General features: G+C 44.7%; 1 protein-coding gene and 3 non-coding genes across 4 annotated transcripts; all 4 read left to right on the forward strand.

Annotated features, from left to right (window-relative positions):
• Positions 1 to 7,904: 7,904 nt before the first annotated feature.
• On the forward strand, positions 7,905 to 15,032 carry HSPA8 (heat shock protein family A (Hsp70) member 8). The gene is made up of 9 exons (XM_005303736.5): positions 7,905 to 8,094; positions 9,396 to 9,605; positions 10,441 to 10,646; positions 10,785 to 10,937; positions 11,052 to 11,607; positions 12,023 to 12,225; positions 12,767 to 12,965; positions 13,414 to 13,646; positions 14,597 to 15,032. The coding sequence occupies exons 2-9, from the start codon at positions 9,401 to 9,403 to the stop codon at positions 14,780 to 14,782; spliced, it is 1,941 nt and encodes a 646-aa protein (XP_005303793.1). The 5' UTR covers positions 7,905 to 8,094; positions 9,396 to 9,400; the 3' UTR covers positions 14,783 to 15,032.
• LOC112059050 (small nucleolar RNA SNORD14) lies at positions 11,856 to 11,946 on the forward strand. Its single transcript, XR_002888253.2, has one exon. It is a non-coding gene; the product is annotated as a small nucleolar RNA SNORD14 (small nucleolar RNA).
• On the forward strand, positions 12,526 to 12,622 carry LOC112059049 (small nucleolar RNA SNORD14). The gene has a single exon (XR_002888252.1). It is a non-coding gene; the product is annotated as a small nucleolar RNA SNORD14 (small nucleolar RNA).
• LOC112059048 (small nucleolar RNA SNORD14) lies at positions 13,913 to 14,010 on the forward strand. Its single transcript, XR_002888251.1, has one exon. It is a non-coding gene; the product is annotated as a small nucleolar RNA SNORD14 (small nucleolar RNA).
• Positions 15,033 to 20,400: the final 5,368 nt, after the last annotated feature.

The raw sequence follows: 20,400 nt of genomic DNA on the forward strand, positions 1-20,400 counted from the left end.
CTAATAAAAAATGCTCTACTTTCTGAGCTTTATTATACTATACACAATCAAGCAAGACACCAAGCAAAAGCCCTGCATTGGTAAAAGAGTGTCTTGAAACTAATAATTATTCTGTACTTATAGTGTTTGGTGCTTTAGAAATCCTGAGGAAATCACAGTTCCTGCCCCCGACCTTACAGTCTGAATTAAACATGGTACATAAATAGGGAGTGAAATCCTGGCCCCATTGAAATCAATACGAATTTTGCCATTGATTTCAATGGAGGTAGGATTTCACTGATGATATTTAGGTTGAGGGTGTAAATTTCAAACTAATAAGGTAGGGTAGATATTGTGAGTAGGGACAGAGGACAAATACTGCTCACAATAAAGACAACCACAGAAATTCACCCTTACACCCGAACCGTCACATTTCAGTGGTATCTATTAAACTGTATGCGGGATGACAATAAAACCCTTAAAAACAAACTGATTTCCATTGCAAAGATTCTGGCTTTTCCTGCTTGCTTGGATGTTTTATGCAAAGATACGCAGTTGGCATACTCTTAACCACATTGCACAGGGTGTGACATTTTTCACAGCCCTGAGTGACATAGCTAGGATAATCTAACTTTTAGGTGTGGACCAAGCCTTAGATCTTACAGAACTGCAAATGATAACATTAAATGCAACAAAGACAATCCATTGTCATCAGTGAAGAGCCTCACAAAACTCTAGACGCTAACAAAATTATGATATTTGGCCAAATCATGAGGTCCTTATTCAAGGCAAAATTCTGCACCGTGTGCTGGAGGGGTTGCAATGTGGCTGGAGGCCTTGGGAGGAATGCCAGGTTCCTAGAGTGTGTACCCCAGAGAGGGTGCAGTATGCTCCCTGCTCCACACCCAACCAGCTCTGTGGATGTGAAGGACCCTGGCTCACTTTGCCTCTCCTCACCTTTTCAGTCAGCTCAGTGAGGGGAGGGTGTCGGAGCTAGTATGGAGCAGAAAAAATGCTATTAAACAGAATTCTAACCCTGCCCTTGTGAACAGGGGTGGAAAGCAGTTTGAACCCTCTCTCACTGCATATCCATGCAGGGACTGGAGAGAATCTGTCCCTCTAGTTCCTACTCAGGCAGACTCTCATTGACTTTATGATGGGGATTTTTACTTCATTTAAAGAATCTAAACCACATGTGTCAAACTCAAGGCCCGCGGGCCACATCCGGCCCGCCATACAATTATATCCGGCCCGCGAAATCGTTTTATATATCTGTTTTTAATGGCCCTGTGATATGACGCCCCAATAACACACACTACAAATCCCATGATGCAGTGCAATTGCCGCCAACGGCAAGCCGCGGTTCAAGTTCGCGGTCTGTTGATGTATACAACGCTAATATCAAATCAAAGCTAGACCCCAACAATGGCCAAGAGAAAAATTGATTCTGAAAACCGAGGCTTTCAAAGCCGGTGGGAGAATGAGTATATGTTTACTGAAATTGCAGGTAAACCAGTGTGTCTCCTTTGCGGGAGTAATATCGCTGTAATGAAGGAGTATAACCTAAGACGGCACTACGAGACGAAACATGAGAACAAATTCAAAAACCTGAGCGCAGGACAGAAGCTACAAAAGGTAGAGGAGTTGAAGAAGAATTTGACATCCCAGCAGACGTTTTTCACCAAAGCAAAATCACAAAGTGAAGCTGCTGTGAAAGCAAGTTTCATTGTGGCCGAAGAGATCGCCAAATCAGGACGGCCGTTTACCGAGGGGGAATTCGTAAAGAATTGTATGATGAAAGTGTGCGACGTCCTTTGTCCAGATAAAACGCGAGCGTTTGCAAATGTAAGCCTCAGCAGAAACACTGTTGCTAATCGGGTTTGTGAGATGGCGACTGATTTGAAAACACAGTTGACTGAAAGAGCAAAAGATTTTGTTGCATACTCCCTTGCCGTGGATGAAACTACTGACGCGACTGACACTGCACAGCTGGCGATATTTATCCGTGGTGTGGATTCCAATTTGTGCGTAACAGAGGAAATACTGGACATTAAATCGATGCACGGGACAACGAAAGGAGAAGACATCTTTGGAAATGTATTTCAAAGTGTAACCGACATGAAACTGCCGTGGGAAAAACTCGTTGGACTTACAACAGATGGCGCACCTGCTATGTGTGGTGAAAAAAATGGACTGGTGGGAAGGATGCGCTCAAAGATGCGGGAGGAGAACTGTGCCGGTGAGTTGACAGTGTATCACTGCATCATACACCAGGAATCGCTGAGTGCTAAAGTCCTAAAAATGGATCATGTGATGAACACTGTAACACAAACCGTCAACTTTATCAGAGCCCACGGTTTAAATCACCGCCAATTCCAGTCTTTTCTGCGGGAAATAGATAGCGAGTTTGGCGATATGCCATATCATACGGAGGTCCGGTGGCTAAGTCGGGGAAAAGTTCTCAAAAGACACTTTGAGCTGCGAGAGGAAATCTGCCAGTTCATGGACAGTAAGGGGAAAGACTGCACAGTTCTGCGGGATGAAAAGTGGAAATGTGAGTTGGCGTTCCTGGCTGACATAACGTCGCATCTTAGCGCTTTAAACCTTCAACTCCAGGGACGGGAGCACATAATAACCGATATGCATGATGCAGTGAAGGCATTTCAAGTGAAGCTGCGCTTATGGGAGACACAAATGCACCAATGCAACTTGTCTCACTTTCCCTGTTGCCAAGTAATACGGAACCAAGAAAGTGCCACAGTTTTCCCAAATGCCACCTTTGCTGAAAAACTCAGCGCGCTGCGCACTGAGTTCGCACGGCGCTTCAGTGACTTTGAGGCACAGAAAAGTAACTTCGAGCTGCTTCGCAACCCATTTGCAGTCGATGTGGAAACCGCACCTGTAGAAATGCAGATGGAGCTGATAGAACTGCAATGTAACGGGACACTGAAGGCAAAGTACGACACTGCGGGGCCAGCACAGTTCACTCGCTTCATTCCTGAAGCGATGCCGCAGCTCCGCCAACATGCGGCTCGAATCCTGTCCATGTTTGGCAGCACATATCTGTGCGAGCAGCTGTTCTCTGTGATGAAAATTAACAAAACGTCACACAGGAGTCGCCTCACTGATGAACACCTGCAATCGATCCTGAGAATCTTCACAACACAGAACCTAACCCCAAACATAAACGAACTTGTTGCAAAGAAAAGACTCCAAGTATCAGGCTCTGACTAAATAGGACAAGAAAATGGAATGTTATGATTTGTTATGATTATACTTTTGCTTTAAATTCAATTTTTTATTTATATTTTCAGATTTTTTAATATTCCAGCATGTACAGATTTTGAATGTATTGTATTGACAGGATATTTTTTTATGAAGAGCAAAATATTTTAAGTTGAAATGTATTTATTTTGGAATGATATCCTGTATTTTGGTTCATATTAATGGTTAAAAAACATAAATATTTAGTCTGTTAAATAAATGGTTATACTGTTCGGCCCGCGAGTTTTGAGTTTTGGCCCCCTGTGCAATTGAGTTTGACACCCCTGATCTAAACAATTCACAGTAACACTGAGCTTGCGTGAGCCTAATTGGTTTATGATATTATGACACTCCGGGTTGCAATCCAGACCTGTGAGGGGCTGCATCACCCTTGCCCTGCAACCTGGGATGCCTCACAATGCTTTGCTGCTGTAGCTTCCACTTGTGCCACTCACAAACAGCCTGCCAGCATGTATGTCACACCCTGAGTGTCTGTGTATAGCCACAACCCTAATCCAACACCTCTGATCCCAGAAGCTTGTCAGCGAACACCAGCCACACTCTGGCTTCCAGCAGCCTTGGTTACTATTTGCAGGGTGACCCCAACAAACTTCCAGTATCGAATTTCCCCCCAAAAATGTGAACTCTGCACTGTCTGGCCCTCTCCTGGACAGTTCAGATATTTTAGGGGTCCGTTGCCCCCGCTAAAGGGATCAATATCCAACAGTCTGCTACTTTAAATAGAGTTACCACACAGCCCATCTTAACCCCAACACTGGATTAGTTTTGATTAAAGAATAAAGCAAGTTTATTTAACTACAAAGAGAGAGGTTTTAAGTGAGTGCACGTATGAGCATTAAAGTAAGAAATGGAGAAATAAAGATAAAATGCTTCCTAGTACTAAATCGTAACAAACTAAATTTGGTTGAAGGTGAATTCCCTCACCATATGCCCAAATTATCAGGCCAGGATCGGCGTCCAAAGGCTGTTTCTTTTGTCTTCTTAGGTGAAAGAAAGAGAGAGAGATGAATAGAGAGAGATACCTTGAGGTGTTTTTGCCCCTCACTTTTATAGTCCAGTCCCCTTTGAAATGCATTTTCTTGAGGGTTACCCATTTATTCCCGCTGTGAGGACAGAGATAAGGAATCTCGTGGTGAAAGAGCTTTCATGCTGTTTGCTATGATGCAGATCTGTTTGTTCCTGTCCCCTTTGTCTTTGAGAACTTGTTTACCCACACTTGTCTGGTAAACAAATTTCAGATCTAATGTCATCTTATGTTTATAACTTTTCACATATATAACATAGCTATACACAGTTAATCATATTATTGACCAATGAGTTATTAGTTTTCAAATGATACCTCACAAGGCATATTTTGTACAACAATTATTACAATGGTGTGTAGGGTGTGAATATAGGGGTGCATTCGGTCACAGATATCTGACCATCTTTTAGCCTCAGGTGGTATGACTGTTTAGGGTTTTTGATGGGCCACATGCTTGTTTTGTATCAAAGGTTCCTAAAGAAGCATATTATAGGCGAACAAATACAGTTTTCCACTAATGTCCTTCCTTCCTAGCTGCTATTTTAAACGCACCCTCTTTGCTGGAACACTTCTGCTGCAACAACTCATTTTGAGTGGCATGTGGCTGTGGATTACTATATATATTTCCACTCAGATAAATAATGTGGAGATTGTTGCATTGTTATCCCTTGGTTTATTTCAGTACATTAGCATTGATTATGGGCAAGAGAAGCTTGCAAAGGATTAAAAAGTGGGATTGAAAAGATCCCATTGAGGCCAGATTTTCCTCAATGGAGAAAACTCTGCATCACCCTAAAGCAACCCCTTCTGAGAAATACACCTCTACCCCGATATAACGCGACCTGATACAACACGAATTCGGATATAACGTGGTAAAGCAGTGCTCGGGGTGGGGGGGGGGAGCTGCGCACTCCAGCGGATCAAAGCAAGTTTGATATAACATAGTTTCACCTATAACGCGGTAAGATTTTTTGGCTTCCGAGGACAGCGTTATATCGAGGTAGAGGTGTATAGGGCCAGTTTTCCTCTGACAGGTGAATTGATCTGATGCAGGGAATTAGGGCGTGAAGGGAAATTGGAGGATCTTCACCTGCTCCCCCACCAAAGGATAAAAAGGAAGGCTGCAGGTTGACCCTCATTGCTAGAAAAGTTTATTATATTGTGAGATGTTCCCTGAAGTAAACAACTAAGTACGTTTTTTAAAAGGCATTAGCCGATGTATTATAAATAAGAACAGCATTTGCAGTTGCCAGGATAAAAATTACAAGTGCTGTCAATTGTTTCAGGACATAAAATGATCACCAGCTGGTTTAAGAAACAATTGCCATTCTCCTCCGTGGTACTGTATTGCACTATGTTATGCCTTCTTCTGAATCATGTAGCATTGGCCACTGTTGGTGATAGAATGCCTGATAGGCCCACTGACCTATTTTGCTATGGAAAATCCTATGGTATATTAGATAGTGAAATACATTATGTAGAGGAACAGGATTACACCTTTCACCAAAGCATCCAGAATTGGCCACTGTCTGAGGCAGAATATCAGACAAAATAGACCTGGTGTGGCATACTCTAATGTTCTATAATAGAAGATTGAATAAGTAGACACATTTGTTTTGCCTCCCTCTGAAGCATTCAGCAATGGACACTATTGGAGACAGCATAGCAGACAAAATGGACTATTCATCTAATCCAACACATGGTAGCAGTAATAATGATAGATTATCTACAGTGCTTTTCATTAGATTGCAGAGTGCTTTACAAAAGAGGTCAATATCATTTCCCCCATTTTACAGATCGGGAAACTGAGGCATGAGATGCAGTGACTTGCCCGAGGTCACCTGGTAGGCCCGTTGCAGAGCCTGAAAGAGAAACCAGGCCTCCTGAGCCCCAGTCCAGTGATCTAACCACTGGACAACACTGCCTCCCGTATGGTCTGATATTACACAGTGAGATGCAAACAGTGCATGCTCTCCATTAAAATATCATACATTCGCCATTGTTGAAAATCAACCCATGCTACTTAGACAACTGATTTATCCCTTTATGGAGAAGCCTATGGTCTGATATTGCACAGTGGGATACATAAGAATTAAACAGCTGTGTCCTGGCCACTGATGAAGACAGGATACTAGGTTAGATGAGTCAAGGCTGATCTGCCATGTCAATACTTCTAGTCTGGCATGGTGGGTCCAGCATGTGATGGAAAAGTGGGGTGGATTACACTTTTCTGTGAAGCAGTGTTACTCAATCTCTTCATGTTAGCAACCCCTTATTCAACGTGAAATTGTTTTGTGACTATCCCCAAACATTTACTATTGAAAAGTAAAATAAACAAAACAAAAACAAACCAATGGTAATATATCTAATCTGAGCCTATACTTGTTTTCAAAGGTTGACAGTGAATACTTGACCTTGAAGGGTAGGGATGAGCAGGCAGTGGGTGAGATTTTTTTTGCGTTTAATAATTAATAGTACATAGCACTTATATACTAGTTTTTGTCAGCAGAGCTCAATATGCTTTATGAAGGAGCAACATTACCCCTATTTTAGGGATGGGGAAACTGCAGCACTGAACAGTGATGTGACTTGGCCAACACCAGAACTAGCACCTAGGGCTCCCCAATTCCAGCCCAGTGCCTTATCCACTAGGCCACATTACCCCACCCCATATGTGGTACTGCTTTGGATTGTAATGGGGGATGCCTAAATGTAAGGGACGTTTGGCCCCTCTCTCCCACAAGACGTGGCTATGCCAACCTATGCCCTGGTGTAGACAGGTCTCCGTGATGGAAGAATTATTCCGAGCTGCCTGCCTCTGGGGGGTCAAGGTATGCTGGAACCATTTTTATAGTGGGATAGTGTGCTGTGAGCCATTGAACCAAACAGTAAATCTTGTATATAACGGAACCTATGGGTGAGGATGTACAGCGACTGAAGGACCCCTCTGGCCGCCACGTCTACACCACAGTCACTGCACCATAGGCAGGGAATGAGTACTGGAGGGGAGAGGACAGCCAGCCATACACGGGGGAGGGGGGGGGGGACAGGGAGAGGTGCATCATGGGACAGATAGAGGCCCCCAGGGGCTCCTGGGTGTGGCTGCTGTGCGAGTGTGTGGGAGGGAACTGCGGGGTCGTGGCTTCTCCTGTGGCCCCCAGCATGGGGCTGTGCGCCCCGATTGTGCCCCCTTTGGACTCCCTGCCCCCCCCGCCCGTATTTACAGCTGAGCCGCCATTTTGTTTCCCTTCCCCGCTCTCCTTCCGCGCACGCGGCTACCGCATATGCAATGAGCTCTGTTAATTCCGCGATCGGATTGGTCTCTCCCTTCCCTCCCTACCCCCACTTTCCAAATATGCAAATATAGCCACGCTGTAATACGATTGGTTAAATTACCGGCCTTCCTTCCGCCTTCGCCCCACCAGCCGGCGTCAAGTCCCCTTTATGCAAATAAAGCGGCAGCCTGGAGCTCTGATTGGATCCCGCCCTTCCTCAGCTCCACCCCGTCCGGCGACTGGCCCCTTCCCCAGCCGGGCACGGGCATGAAGGTTCGAGAACGCCGGCCGGCAGGCCCGCCTCCTTCCTGTGTGCGTCACTGAGGGGGCGTGCTCCGCTCGCCGCGATTGGCTCCTGAGGGGGGGAGGCGCGGCAGGATTGGCCGGCTGGCGGGGAAGGGGCGCGTCAGTTCTGGAAGGTTCTGCTGGGGGTATATAAAGTGTGTGGGGGGCCGGCAGCCGGTCTCATTCAGCACTGCAGCGCCAGCATCACCGGTTTTCCGCACCCTGAGCCCGCCTCGCGCTGAACAGGTACGAATGGGGCCTGGTCTCGCGGTCACCCGGGAATGGGTGGGGAGGAAGGGAACGACCTCAGCCAGGCTCTTGGAGCGGGGGCGGCGGGACCCGTAGCCCGGCCGGGCTCTCGGCGGGGGGGGATCGCGGCCTCGTTTTCACCCGGTTCGTTGCTTTCAGGGTGGGGGGAGGGAAGTGGGGCCCGAAGCTTCCCCTCAGCCGGTTGGCGCTCGCGGCCTAGGATCCCCCCCCCGGGGGGGCGCATAGCCGCGGGGCGGGGGGACGTTACCCGTGTCCGGCTCCCTGTGCCCGGCTAGCGGCGGGGAGTGAACTAGGCAGCGCTGCTCGGCTCATGGGGGTAGGGGGCAGATTGCCTGCGGCTTCCTGCCGGCGTAAGCCTTTTCCCGGCCCACGTGCCCAGCGCCGCGCCCCGCCGGTTCCGGGAGGCGGCGGGGGGAAGGGGGCGGAGAACTGTCCATGTGACACCCCCCAGCGGCTGGTTCCGCAGGGGCTGGCGAGAGCGCAGGCGCTAAAGTGCCCGGCCTGCCTGCCACGTGGTGCGGCGGGGCATGCTGGGGCGTGTAGTCCGAGGGGCTGGCCCTCTCTTCTCTCCCCCCCCCCCCCCCCCCCACCTCCGCTCGGCTGCGTTTCCCCGTGGCCTGGCCGCGTGGCTCGGAGAAGGCTGCTGTGGTGCAGTAGGGAGATTTCGCTTCCCCAGCCGGCAACGTGCGCCACCTTCATCCACGTGGCCGGAATGAGCAGCCCACCCCGCATTTCCCCTGCAGAGCGGGATCAAATTGCAGCCACGTTTTTCCGGCCCGTCGGCTTTTTTTGGACCGATAGCTCAAATTGCAATACGTAATACGGGATTCTGTACCCTAGTCATGGGCTGTGGCTTTGTCCACTCGACTAAAAGGCCATGTGATCTTAAGGTTTAGCTGTAAATGTAAACTTCATGAGTCATTTAGCTACTAAATTGTAAGGGAGCTTATCTCTTCAGGTAAGCTGGGGAGTTTTTTGTGTGGGTTTTTTCTCCCACTCTGAGGCCACATGGTATCCTGTGCATCGTGTGCACCTTTTGTTCTAGTAGCTAATCTGTGAGTCTCCACTCCATATTAATTATTGATACTTTGCAGGCAAGTGAATAGAAACATGAGCTACTAAGAAGTTTAAATCTTGCTACTGTTGCTAATTTTATCTTTTTCTAAAAGGAAAATTGGTTCTGTTAGTTTTTGTCTTATACCTGTTTTTAGGAGTTTTTGTTAAACATGGGCTAACAAACTGTTTGCATGTGTAGTAAACAAACTTCTCATTTACAGGCAAAATGTCTAAGGGACCAGCAGTTGGAATTGATCTTGGCACCACGTATTCCTGTGTTGGTGTCTTCCAGCATGGCAAGGTGGAAATCATTGCCAATGATCAGGGTAACAGGACCACGCCGAGTTACGTTGCCTTCACAGATACAGAGAGGCTGATTGGCGATGCTGCAAAGAACCAAGTTGCAATGAATCCTACTAACACAGTCTTTGGTAAGAAAAGACATGAGACTTTAAAATGGGGACTAGAACATTAAACTGAATATAGTTGCTGTATTGTTCTTGGTTAGTATAAACTGTATAGCTCTTCAGCTTGTTAGGTGGTATAGCCTCATGCCAAATTGGGCTCTCTAATTTGGATGTAGATAGAAGAAGCTAGAGACCTCACATCTCCATTGTTTCAATGTTAGCATCGTTTTAAGCAGCAATGCCTGTTTGCTTTCAATGAACAAATTCTGGGCATGGGGGGGGGGGGGGGGGAGAGCATTTGTTCCTTAACAGCACATTCTCTTCTGTAGGTTGGTGCTCAAATTGGCATGGGCATAAGTTATTTAGATTCCAGTTCCATTCATAGTCCTAAATGATCCCAGTTAATTATATTAAGCTTATTGTGTTTCAGCTTTCATTGAGTTCAACTGTTCCATTTTAATTAGTATACAGGTTAAGGCTTTAAATTAGTTGTTTTTCAACCTGTAATCTGCAGACTGTCCAATATCTTCCAGGGGGGGGTCTGCACATCCTAAGGTTGAAAACTACTGCTCTAAATCATGCAACCTCCATTTACCCCTAAAGCAGAGACTTTTGCCCTTGTCCTGATACTAGTAGATAGGAGGGCTTAAATCTGCTCATACCAGGAATCCGGCTCGATAATTCCACTAACCAAAAGGGCTAGATATTCAGAGAGGGGAGTTATTGTGGGAGTTGCCTTGTTTGAATTTAACACTTCAGTTATGTCCTGTGTTTAATCTTAGCATGCTTTTGTAGAATGATGAATTGGAAAGTAGAAAGTGAATTAGAATTATTACTCACAATAGCTAATTCTTTTCAGATGCAAAGCGGCTGATTGGTCGTAGATTTGATGATGCTGTTGTCCAGTCTGACATGAAACATTGGCCTTTCACTGTGGTGAATGATGCTGGCAGGCCGAAAGTCCAGGTTGAGTACAAAGGAGAGACCAAAAGCTTCTACCCAGAGGAAATATCTTCCATGGTATTGACCAAGATGAAGGAGATTGCAGAAGCATACCTTGGGAAGGTGAGACTTGAGAATTAAGTAGCTCAGCTCTCCTAGAATTTAAGGGGTTAATAGTCTCAAACCTAGCTTGATCTTGATTTTGTGTTCATGTACCATGTAGATGAAGGTCTCGGCTGACTTTTTTTCTCCTGCCCATAGACTGTTACTAATGCTGTGGTCACAGTACCAGCCTACTTCAATGACTCCCAGCGCCAGGCCACAAAAGATGCTGGAACCATTGCAGGTCTCAATGTGCTCCGGATCATCAATGAACCGACAGCTGCTGCTATTGCTTATGGTTTGGACAAGAAGGTGAGCAAGCTGTAATGTAGTGTAGCTAAATAGCATAGTAGATTGTTCCTAGTCAGCTCAGTACTAGTGAGATGCAACACCTCCATAACAGAAAACGCTCTCTATTCCTTCCAGGTTGGAGCTGAAAGGAATGTCCTTATCTTTGACCTTGGTGGTGGCACTTTTGATGTTTCGATCCTCACTATTGAGGATGGCATCTTTGAAGTAAAGTCAACTGCAGGTGATACCCACTTGGGTGGGGAGGACTTTGATAACCGTATGGTCAACCATTTCATTGCTGAATTCAAGCGTAAGCACAAGAAGGACATTACTGAGAACAAGAGAGCAGTTCGCCGTCTCCGCACTGCTTGTGAACGTGCAAAGCGTACCCTCTCCTCTAGCACTCAGGCCAGTATTGAGATTGACTCTCTCTATGAGGGCATTGATTTTTACACCTCAATTACCAGAGCTCGTTTTGAAGAGTTAAATGCTGATCTGTTCCGTGGCACTCTGGATCCCGTGGAGAAGGCCCTGCGGGATGCCAAACTAGACAAATCACAGATCCATGATATTGTACTGGTTGGTGGGTCTACCCGAATCCCCAAGATTCAGAAACTGCTGCAGGATTTCTTCAATGGCAAAGAGCTGAATAAGAGCATCAATCCTGATGAAGCTGTGGCTTATGGTGCAGGTAACTAATTCCCCCAATAACTTTTTCAGCTTGTAATGCTGGGTTTTGACCATACATATGGGTGTATGTGAAGTCTGCAAAAGACTAACACAACACTCAAGCTATGGCTAGTAAGCGGTTGTCTCCCAAGCTTACACTTAAATGTTGGTGACCTTGGATTACAATAGCATCCATGACAAATCACTTATGCACAGTATTCACTATAGTATATTTCTTAAATACAATGGGATAGCATCTTTCCTGTTTACTTGCGTTGATGAATTTGGTTCCAAAGCCATTCGTAGTTTCCACCAGAAGTTGACTGATGATGGCTAAAACCTTCCTTGGATGTCTGAGCCAGTTAAGATGCCTCCATTTTCCAGTGATAGTATTTTTTTGCAGTGTCTTGACACCACTTCCTTTTTTTTTTTTTTAGCTGTTCAGGCTGCCATCTTGTCTGGGGATAAGTCTGAGAATGTACAAGACCTGCTGCTGTTGGATGTCACGCCTCTATCTCTTGGTATTGAAACAGCTGGAGGTGTCATGACAGTCCTGATCAAGCGAAACACTACAATCCCCACCAAGCAGACTCAAACATTCACCACGTACTCTGACAACCAGCCTGGTGTACTTATTCAGGTATGTATCTAAATTGGAGTAATCGTTCTTCAGGTGGTTAAGGGGCTGCTACTCATCGCATTGACTGCCTCTGTACTGCAGCAAAACCAGAGTAACCTTGTCATCAGTTTTAGGTACTGAGAACCTCTAGTTTAAACTTACAACTTCTCTTGTAAGTTAGTACTGTACTTATAATGGAAGTTGATCTGCTGATGAGTTAGCAAGTAGTTCAATATCAGTGAGTAGATTATGAAGACATGGTGGGTTTGAAGAATTTCTTCCGTGTTTGAGAGTTGATTTTTGTGAAGGAGTAACTTATGGCCGCTATGATGAAAACGTTCCAAAATCATTCGTAGTTTCCACCAGAGGTTGAAAGACCCATGTTGGCTCAAAGTACCTTCCTTGGATGTCTGAGCGACCATAACACATACTTCACTTGAGTTCCTGATCCTTAAGAAAATTAAAGTTGAAAACAGTAGTTTGCAGTAACACAGATTAAACTTCATATAGCAAAATGTTTACGCTCCTCTTTTGGCCCTTGTTTTCTCCCCCCCGACTCCAGGTCTACGAAGGGGAGAGAGCCATGACAAAAGACAACAACTTGCTGGGCAAGTTTGAGCTGACTGGCATCCCTCCAGCTCCAAGGGGTGTACCTCAGATTGAAGTAACATTTGATATTGATGCCAATGGCATCCTTAACGTGTCTGCTGTGGACAAGAGCACTGGCAAGGAGAACAAGATCACAATTACCAATGACAAAGGTAAGCAGTGCATAGTCCTGGGAGAGGAGGAGGGGGGCAGCGTGTAAGGTGGCTGCAATAGTTGTATGACTGCATAATGTCCCCTGAAGTGGGTGGGTGCATAACCAGTGATTCATAGAATGAAAGTCCAATCTTACTGCTCTAGTGGTACTAGAACCACCAATTCCAGCTCCTTTCCCATGACTACCACCTTGCTGGGGTGTGTCCTAAGCTAAAGCGGCTGCCCGGTCACCAATTTGTGCTGATAGGAATGTTAAAACAATGTTGCAAATTATGCAGGCATTAAATTCTGATGCAACATTGGACTGTTCTTTGTTCTGCATACTGTACACTCCCAAAAAAAGTGGATTGATAGTTTGAAGCCTAAAAATCTCACTCCATGAGTACAATATTTCTTATAGTAATGTGGCCTACAAACGTCGTCCAACTGAATTACCATATCTTCCAGGTCGCTTAAGCAAGGAAGATATTGAACGCATGGTCCAGGAAGCAGAGAAATACAAAGCAGAAGATGAGAAACAGCGTGATAAGGTGTCTTCCAAGAATTCTCTAGAATCCTATGCTTTCAATATGAAGGCTACTGTTGAAGATGAGAAGCTCCAGGGCAAGATCAGTGATGAGGACAAACAGAAAATCCTGGACAAATGCAATGAAATAATCAACTGGCTGGACAAGAATCAGGTATGTTTAAAATATAACTCCATGAGGAATTTTATCTAAAAATTGGAATTAAAAGCTCCAACAAAGCTTCATGACTCATTTTAACCTGAAAATGAGCACACCATCAGTGTGCAGCAACAAATGGGCAAGTCTCCTGCCGTTGTAATCTTAACCTAGTGTCTCTTTGTGTTGTAATGGCCTACAGAAGGCAGCAGTACCAAAATCCAAGGTGGGTTCCTAGTTTCTATGGGGAGGCTGTGGATTGGGTGGCAGGAGGTAGCTAATGGTCGCTATGATGAAAATGACTCCAAAGCCATTCGTAGTTTCCACCAGAAGTCGAAAGACGTGTGTTGGCTGAAAGTACCTTCCTTGGATGTCTGAGCGACCATAAAATCTTTCTAAAAGACTGCCTTAATGTATTTCTCCTGGTGCTACAAGAGGTCTCCCTCCCATTTAAAGATACCATGTCAGATCAGACTCTAGTTAGCAACTCAGCTAAAAGAATATTTTCCTTCCTGGGTGTGCTTCTTGCACTGGTAAATAACCAGCAATTCCTTGCCAAAACTGTTCTGACAGTGTCTCTTTGACTTTCCTGTAGGATGTTAACACAGTAGATTACATAAGTCTCAAGCTCTTTAGTAGTGGTTTCTGTTAACCTATAGCTTTCCTTCTGCTTAATTTGTCTGTATTTACACCTAGTTTTAGATTCCAAATTCCTCTTTGTAGCTTGTCAAATGCCTAGCTTAGCATACTACTCTCCCTCACCCATCCTTGTCACCCAGGAAAGCAGAGATTGACTATAATAGTGCAAGCCTCCCCCCTGCATGGGGTTTGCTTTAAGTACACTGTCTTAGGTGCCATCTTAACTCTGACCCAAGGTACATGGGGAAAGTTATAAACAGGTTGGTTCTTGAGCTGGCTTTCCAGGGGCACACTTGCCGCAAGTGTATAAACTGTTCTCTATGTTCCAGACTGCTGAGAAAGAAGAGTTTGAACATCAACAGAAGGAGCTGGAGAAGGTTTGCAACCCCATCATCACCAAGCTGTACCAGAGTGCAGGAGGGATGCCTGGTGGCATGCCTGGTGGATTCCCTGGTGGTGGAGCTGCCCCATCTGGAGGGGCCTCATCTGGACCAACCATTGAGGAGGTGGATTAAATGCACTGGAAGCAGCATTCCACAGCTGGCTATTTCTTAGAATTGAAGGACTCAAGGCTGGGTGCAGTGGCAGTCTAAAAGAAATTCCATATTTGAGCTGCTGTATAAATTGTTTCTGGGCATTTTAGGCATTCTAAATACTTGAACATGTGCACAGGGACGGGAAGGTGAACACCATTGCACTTTATCAGTACTGTAAACAAGTGCAAATGCAATTCATGTCCTAAGGAATAAACTTATTTAATTGGCATCAAAAGGCTCTTGTTCTTGATTCATCCCACTTGCTTTACGTTTACTCAATTCTTTTATAAGCTATAAGTTGCTTTTCTTTAATCAATAACTAGAATTGAAAAACAAAGCCACTTGTGTAATCAGACATAAGCAGCAAATTCGTTTAATGTTTGACTGTGGCAAAAACCACTGACTGTTTAAAAGTTATTACAAATTATCAGTGTTCTGGCCCCATAACATTTTTGGTCTGTTTTGACTATGCTTTGAGCATGAGATTCAGCTCTTCGGGTTCTCGGCATCTTAGAAAAAAGGAGTGAAGATGGGACTTCATGCCACTGAGGGTTGGCAGACCTGGATGGTGACTTCAGATATGTAGGCTGATGCAGGAGGAAAATGGCTGTTAATATTTTACTCCACAACAAACTTCTGGAAAGCAAACTGACAAGGCATAGCAGCTGGCTAGAGACTATTCCTCTATTCTGCCAAAAAGCTAAAGCAAGCACTGTTTTGATAACTCAGCAAACTTGTTTGCAGTTGTAGGTCAGGCATCTCCTTAACAGGCACCAAAATGACACACAAGGTGTCTTCAGACTCAACACCTCAAAGGGATGCAAATTAGCATGGGCATAAAGTGACAGGTAAGACACTTCAAAGTGAGCAAGTATTACTGTAATAGTAATTTGCCAAACTGCCTGGGGTGGGAGTGTTGCCTTTTCCCTCAGAGGCTATAAAGCAGTCATACCAAACCAAGAAGCCTCTAGGTAGCTATTCCATCAAATGCACCCTTGTACGCTGCAACTTCACTGAACTCTTAGCCAAAGGTGCCAGCTAATGGTTTCAATTACAGAGGTATCAGCTTTGTGACACTGCATATTTATTAAAGCTGATAGCTTCCCTTAATGCCCTTACTAGGCCAAAGGCAAAGTAAAAACTTTATATAAAGTAAAGATTCCTAATTTCCTATGAAAGGGACTTGCCTTATCCTACCCACTAATTAGGAAACTAAAGGGTTTAGTGAATGTGTCCTGCACTGTGCCAGGAAGCCCATATGAACTCTAAAATGGGGTGAGCACAAGTGCAAACTCCCAGGTAACACTACATTTACCCTACAGTACAAATATCCCTCACTTTGTGGATGCTGAGGTGCAACTACACCCAGAAGAGTGAATTTGTTCATATGGCTCTGGAACTTCACTCTAGCAGAGCTTGTCTACAAGGGGATGCTTAGAAGCCTAGGCTGCTTGCTAAAGTTAACATGCATAATTGCATTAAAGCACTGTGTGTAGATGGTGTTGGAATCAAAGTGGCCTGATCTTGCTGGAACTTAAACATGTACAAAGTAGTGCATCTATGCATGGCTTCAGTCAAACTTTTTCCACAGCTAGACTAAATGGGTATGACTAGCTCCCCACAATACAGAATCAAATTAGTTGTCTTCAGGTTGCAGCCACTAAAAGTGAAATAGTGGGGTAGACACAGCATACTGAAGGATATTGGTCTAAGGCTCCATCTCTATTTAGACTACAGCAATGCCTTCTGTAGCTGTAATGTGGCTACATATAGCAGTCTATCCACCTCCCCAAGAGGTGGAGGGTGGTAGTTAAGGTGATAGAATTATTCCTTCACTGTAGCACAGTCTATGACAGGATTGAGGTTGGCTTAGCTGTGTGGTTCAGGTATGGATTTTTTTGCACCCCCCCAGGGTTGTACAACTGGATTGACTTACATTTTTCAGTGCAGACCTGGTCAGAGTAGTTCCTCCAACCAGTTAACAGCATGTGGCACTAAGGGCAGTGATGCCCATTCTTGGTGTCAGCAGATAGGAAATTAGCAAAACTGGGCAGCAAGATCTTTTGCTCAAAGTTCAAACTGGACTGGACCCTCCCCCTTCTAACTTAATCTCTGCAAGTCCTGCTTTGTGAGTGCCCATTGGTGCCCCCTTTCATGGATACTCTTGGGATTTACAAGTCCTTGCTTATTCCTGGTTTTCCATTGATGCTTCTGCCTGGGAGGTTTTGTTGCTAAGGATTGAAATTGCTAGGTCATTAGGCACAGATTTTCTTTATTTAAAATAACTGTGTAAAGCACCCAACTGCCTTTTTCATAAAGGAGTAAGTGAGACCACAGCAGGGAGGGAAGTATTTCCATATAGCAGAACAGAAAAAAAAATGGCTAAAGGTTGGCTTTGTAGGCTGCCTAGTTTAATAATGGTGCCAACTGGAATTTGAAGTCTAAAATCATTGAGCAGCTACTCATCCCAGGGTAGAGCAGATTTTACAGCTCTTAGTTGCTGATCTGGGGGCAGGAATCCATTTTCTGGAAGGTCAGTTAAACAAGGTAAGGATTCCTTAAGTTTCAGAGAGAAATTATGTATTGCTCTGAACAAAGGATTTGGAGCTAGGAGTTTGATTCTAATCCCAGTTTTGATACTGACCCTCAGGGGCCTTAGGTCTGAAGTGACTTGGCTAACAGGCTAGCTCTTGCCATGGCCAGGGTGTGGGGGTTTTGTTTGTGAAGTATTTAGAAGATGAAAAGTTCTGTACAGGGTTATTGAAAATGAACCAAAAATGCTAAGGAGCCTCTGAATTGGCCATACTTACAATTCCTCCTGTTCTGAGTTGTGCTAGACCCCAGGGATCAAATAAAAATTATCCCTGTCCTCTACACTTTCAGTTTATCCCTTTCAGGTGCCTCCCACCCTGCTGCCATTGTGAACAGGCTGTTGGTTGAAGGAAGAAAAGTTTGCCTGTCATCCAGTCAAATGGGTTCATGTTACTGTCTAGTGAGCTGGTAGGAGTAATACTAGAAGGAAAGTCGATGTCTTTTAAGAGCATGTATGGGGGATCTGGGTGTATTATCAGCACTCAGTGGGATATGGAGCCTTTGGCTTAGGTTGAGGGTTGTGGGCAGGGCAGCAGGGAAAGCACCTACTTCTGGTGGTGTAACCCATGCTGAGGATTAACACTCTCTCTGGATTTCAAGCAGCTGAGAATGAGTTCTCTGCATTTGGTGAGGTGAAGAGCTGGCTGAGTTTATCAGAAGAATTGACCCTTTTGTCTGTGCTATAAACCAAGGTGTAGTTTGAAGATACATAACTGCATAGCTTCCTGGGCCTGTTCCAACAGTGTAACTTCCTAGCTGAAATCTGGTCCCCATCTGGCCTATGCTTTCCAGCTTTCTTTTAAATTGATCTTCCCCTTAAGCACAACAGTGTGGGCTGAGACTATGACTATAGGATCCTCTCTGAGGTTGCTTTGCTTTATATGCTATCCATTGAAAGGCAGTAGTTCAGTAATGTTTCCAGCCCTAGACAAGGGACTCTCCTGGGTCACTGAGTGCGGTAGCCTGCTGATGCGGGCAACTCACTTATGGAAAATACAGGTTCTTCAGGTATTCGGGTGAATCCCCATTCAGGGTATGTCATGTATGCACAGGTCTGGAAACTTTTGGTCTACCAGTGTCTTCTGGGGTCACACATGTACCATCTATGTCCTCACAACATAAGAACAAGTACATATAGGGGAGTGCAGCCACTCCCTTTGTATTAGCCACAGGAATGAATCAGATTTCAGCTTTGCTTGCCTCATGCCCGCAGTGTAATTCTCAGAAATAAAAAACACCTTACCTTTTAGCCCTGAAAATCTTTTCTTAACTACGGTGGGTTATTTGACTTAAATCATTCCAGGGTTGGTTTTGGGATTATTAGTGGTTGATTTGAGTTTCCATCCATAATAGTGGATTTCAATCAGTCATACCGATGATTGACGAGTTACTGTTGCATAGGCGTAATTGATTTTTCATTGGGGTCACTCACTAGTAAAGGGTCAGTTTTTGGGTGCTAGCCAAGGGTTGGTATTAAGCACAAGGGGAGGTCCAGGGATGGTATAAATTAAAGAGGGTGGAGTAGTGTCCTGAGTACATGGGCAGATTTCGCGAGTGCTAATTCCAGGTCTGCCACTGACTGTTTGGAAAAGTCATTTTATCTCTTTGTCCCTCAATTTCTCCATCTATAAGATGGGGCAATAACACCTACCCTTTGGAGAGGGTTAAAATACTACATAATGTTTGTTCTGTGCTTTGAACACAGAAAGTACTAATTATTATACCTGAGGGGAGACAGCATGCTCCAGTGACTAGGGCACTGGATGCTGAGTCAGAAAGACCTGGGTTCTATTCCTGGCTCTGCTACTGGCCTGCTGGATGTCCTTGGGCAAATCACTTCTCATCCTTATGCCTCAGTTTCCCCATCTGTAAAACTAGATAATGATAGTGACCTCTTTAGTAAAGCACTTGGAGAGCTAATGAAAAGTGCTATATAAAAGTTAGGTGAGCTATTATTATTATTGACAGGCTATGACCTTGAGCAAGTCACTTCACGTCTCTGTGCTTTGGTTTCCTTTCCCACCCTTTGTCTACTTAAAAATATAAGTTCTCGGTGGTAGGACTGTCTTTTAGGACAGTGCCTAGCTCAGTGGAGACCCTAAACATCATAATACAAATAATGACATATTATTTTCTGCCTGGAGAGATGTGAAATGAATTATGCTTGGCTATGAAATAAGGCTAAGCAGTAAACCCTGCAAATAATATTAACTTGTAGCATTTAGATAGGAATTAGTAAAGCGGTTAGCCGTAGGGTGCAAGCAGTAAATGCGTCTTTGGCTCAGGACAGACACAGTACTTGTGTTGCCCACCAGGTGTCAGCAGTTGTTAATCTATTAAATTGACTCAGACAATCACTGGCTGTTTTCTCATTTTTAGGAGTGTAGATTAAATCCAGCGGAAATATTTTATTCAGAGAGATATCAGCACAAGGTTTGTAGCATTGCAGGGTTAGGGTAACCAGATGTCCTGATTTTATATGGACAGTCCCGATATTTGGGGCTTTGTCTTATATAGGCACCTGTTGCCATTCACCAGTGTCCTGATTTTTCACACTTGCTATCTGCTCATCCTATGCAGGGTGCCCCTCACAGCAAAGCAGATATTTAACTGCATGGGTGCAGATTAAGAGAAGCAGTGCTTCTGTTAATGGGGGACAGTTTTTCAGATTCTCGGTTAGGGCTAACACTGTTTTAGAGAGCAGGGCACATCTGAAGATTAACAAGGCCAGGATACTATCACAGGGTGTGATTTAACTATGATCATTATTAAATATCTCTGTGAAGGTAGCTCCCCGAGATCCCAATCAGGATCAAGGCTCCATTGCACCAGGCACTGTACAAACACAGAATGTTCTTGCCCCATTATACTGTCCTGGCCCCAATGAGTTTACAGGCTACAAATATAAAACCAATAGTAATGAGAGAGGTGCATTTTAAGAGAGATGAGCTATTGGCTGGGTTAGGGGTCACATGAGCACTCAAACTAGAGTTTATACAGCTCTC

The sequence above is a fragment of the Chrysemys picta genome, chromosome 16 (assembly GCF_011386835.1).
Source record: "Chrysemys picta bellii isolate R12L10 chromosome 16, ASM1138683v2, whole genome shotgun sequence".
Classification (NCBI taxonomy): domain Eukaryota; kingdom Metazoa; phylum Chordata; order Testudines; family Emydidae; genus Chrysemys; species Chrysemys picta.

Bases quoted from the DNA above. Each gene is read 5' to 3' on its own strand.
- HSPA8 (XM_005303736.5), top strand. From the start codon at position 9,401: ATGTCTAAGGGACCAGCAGTTGGAATTGATCTTGGCACCACGTATTCC. The intron at 10,647-10,784 runs GTGAGACTTGAG...TCCTGCCCATAG, and splicing joins CAGAAGCATACCTTGGGAAG to ACTGTTACTAATGCTGTGGT. The intron at 10,938-11,051 runs GTGAGCAAGCTG...TATTCCTTCCAG, and splicing joins CTTATGGTTTGGACAAGAAG to GTTGGAGCTGAAAGGAATGT.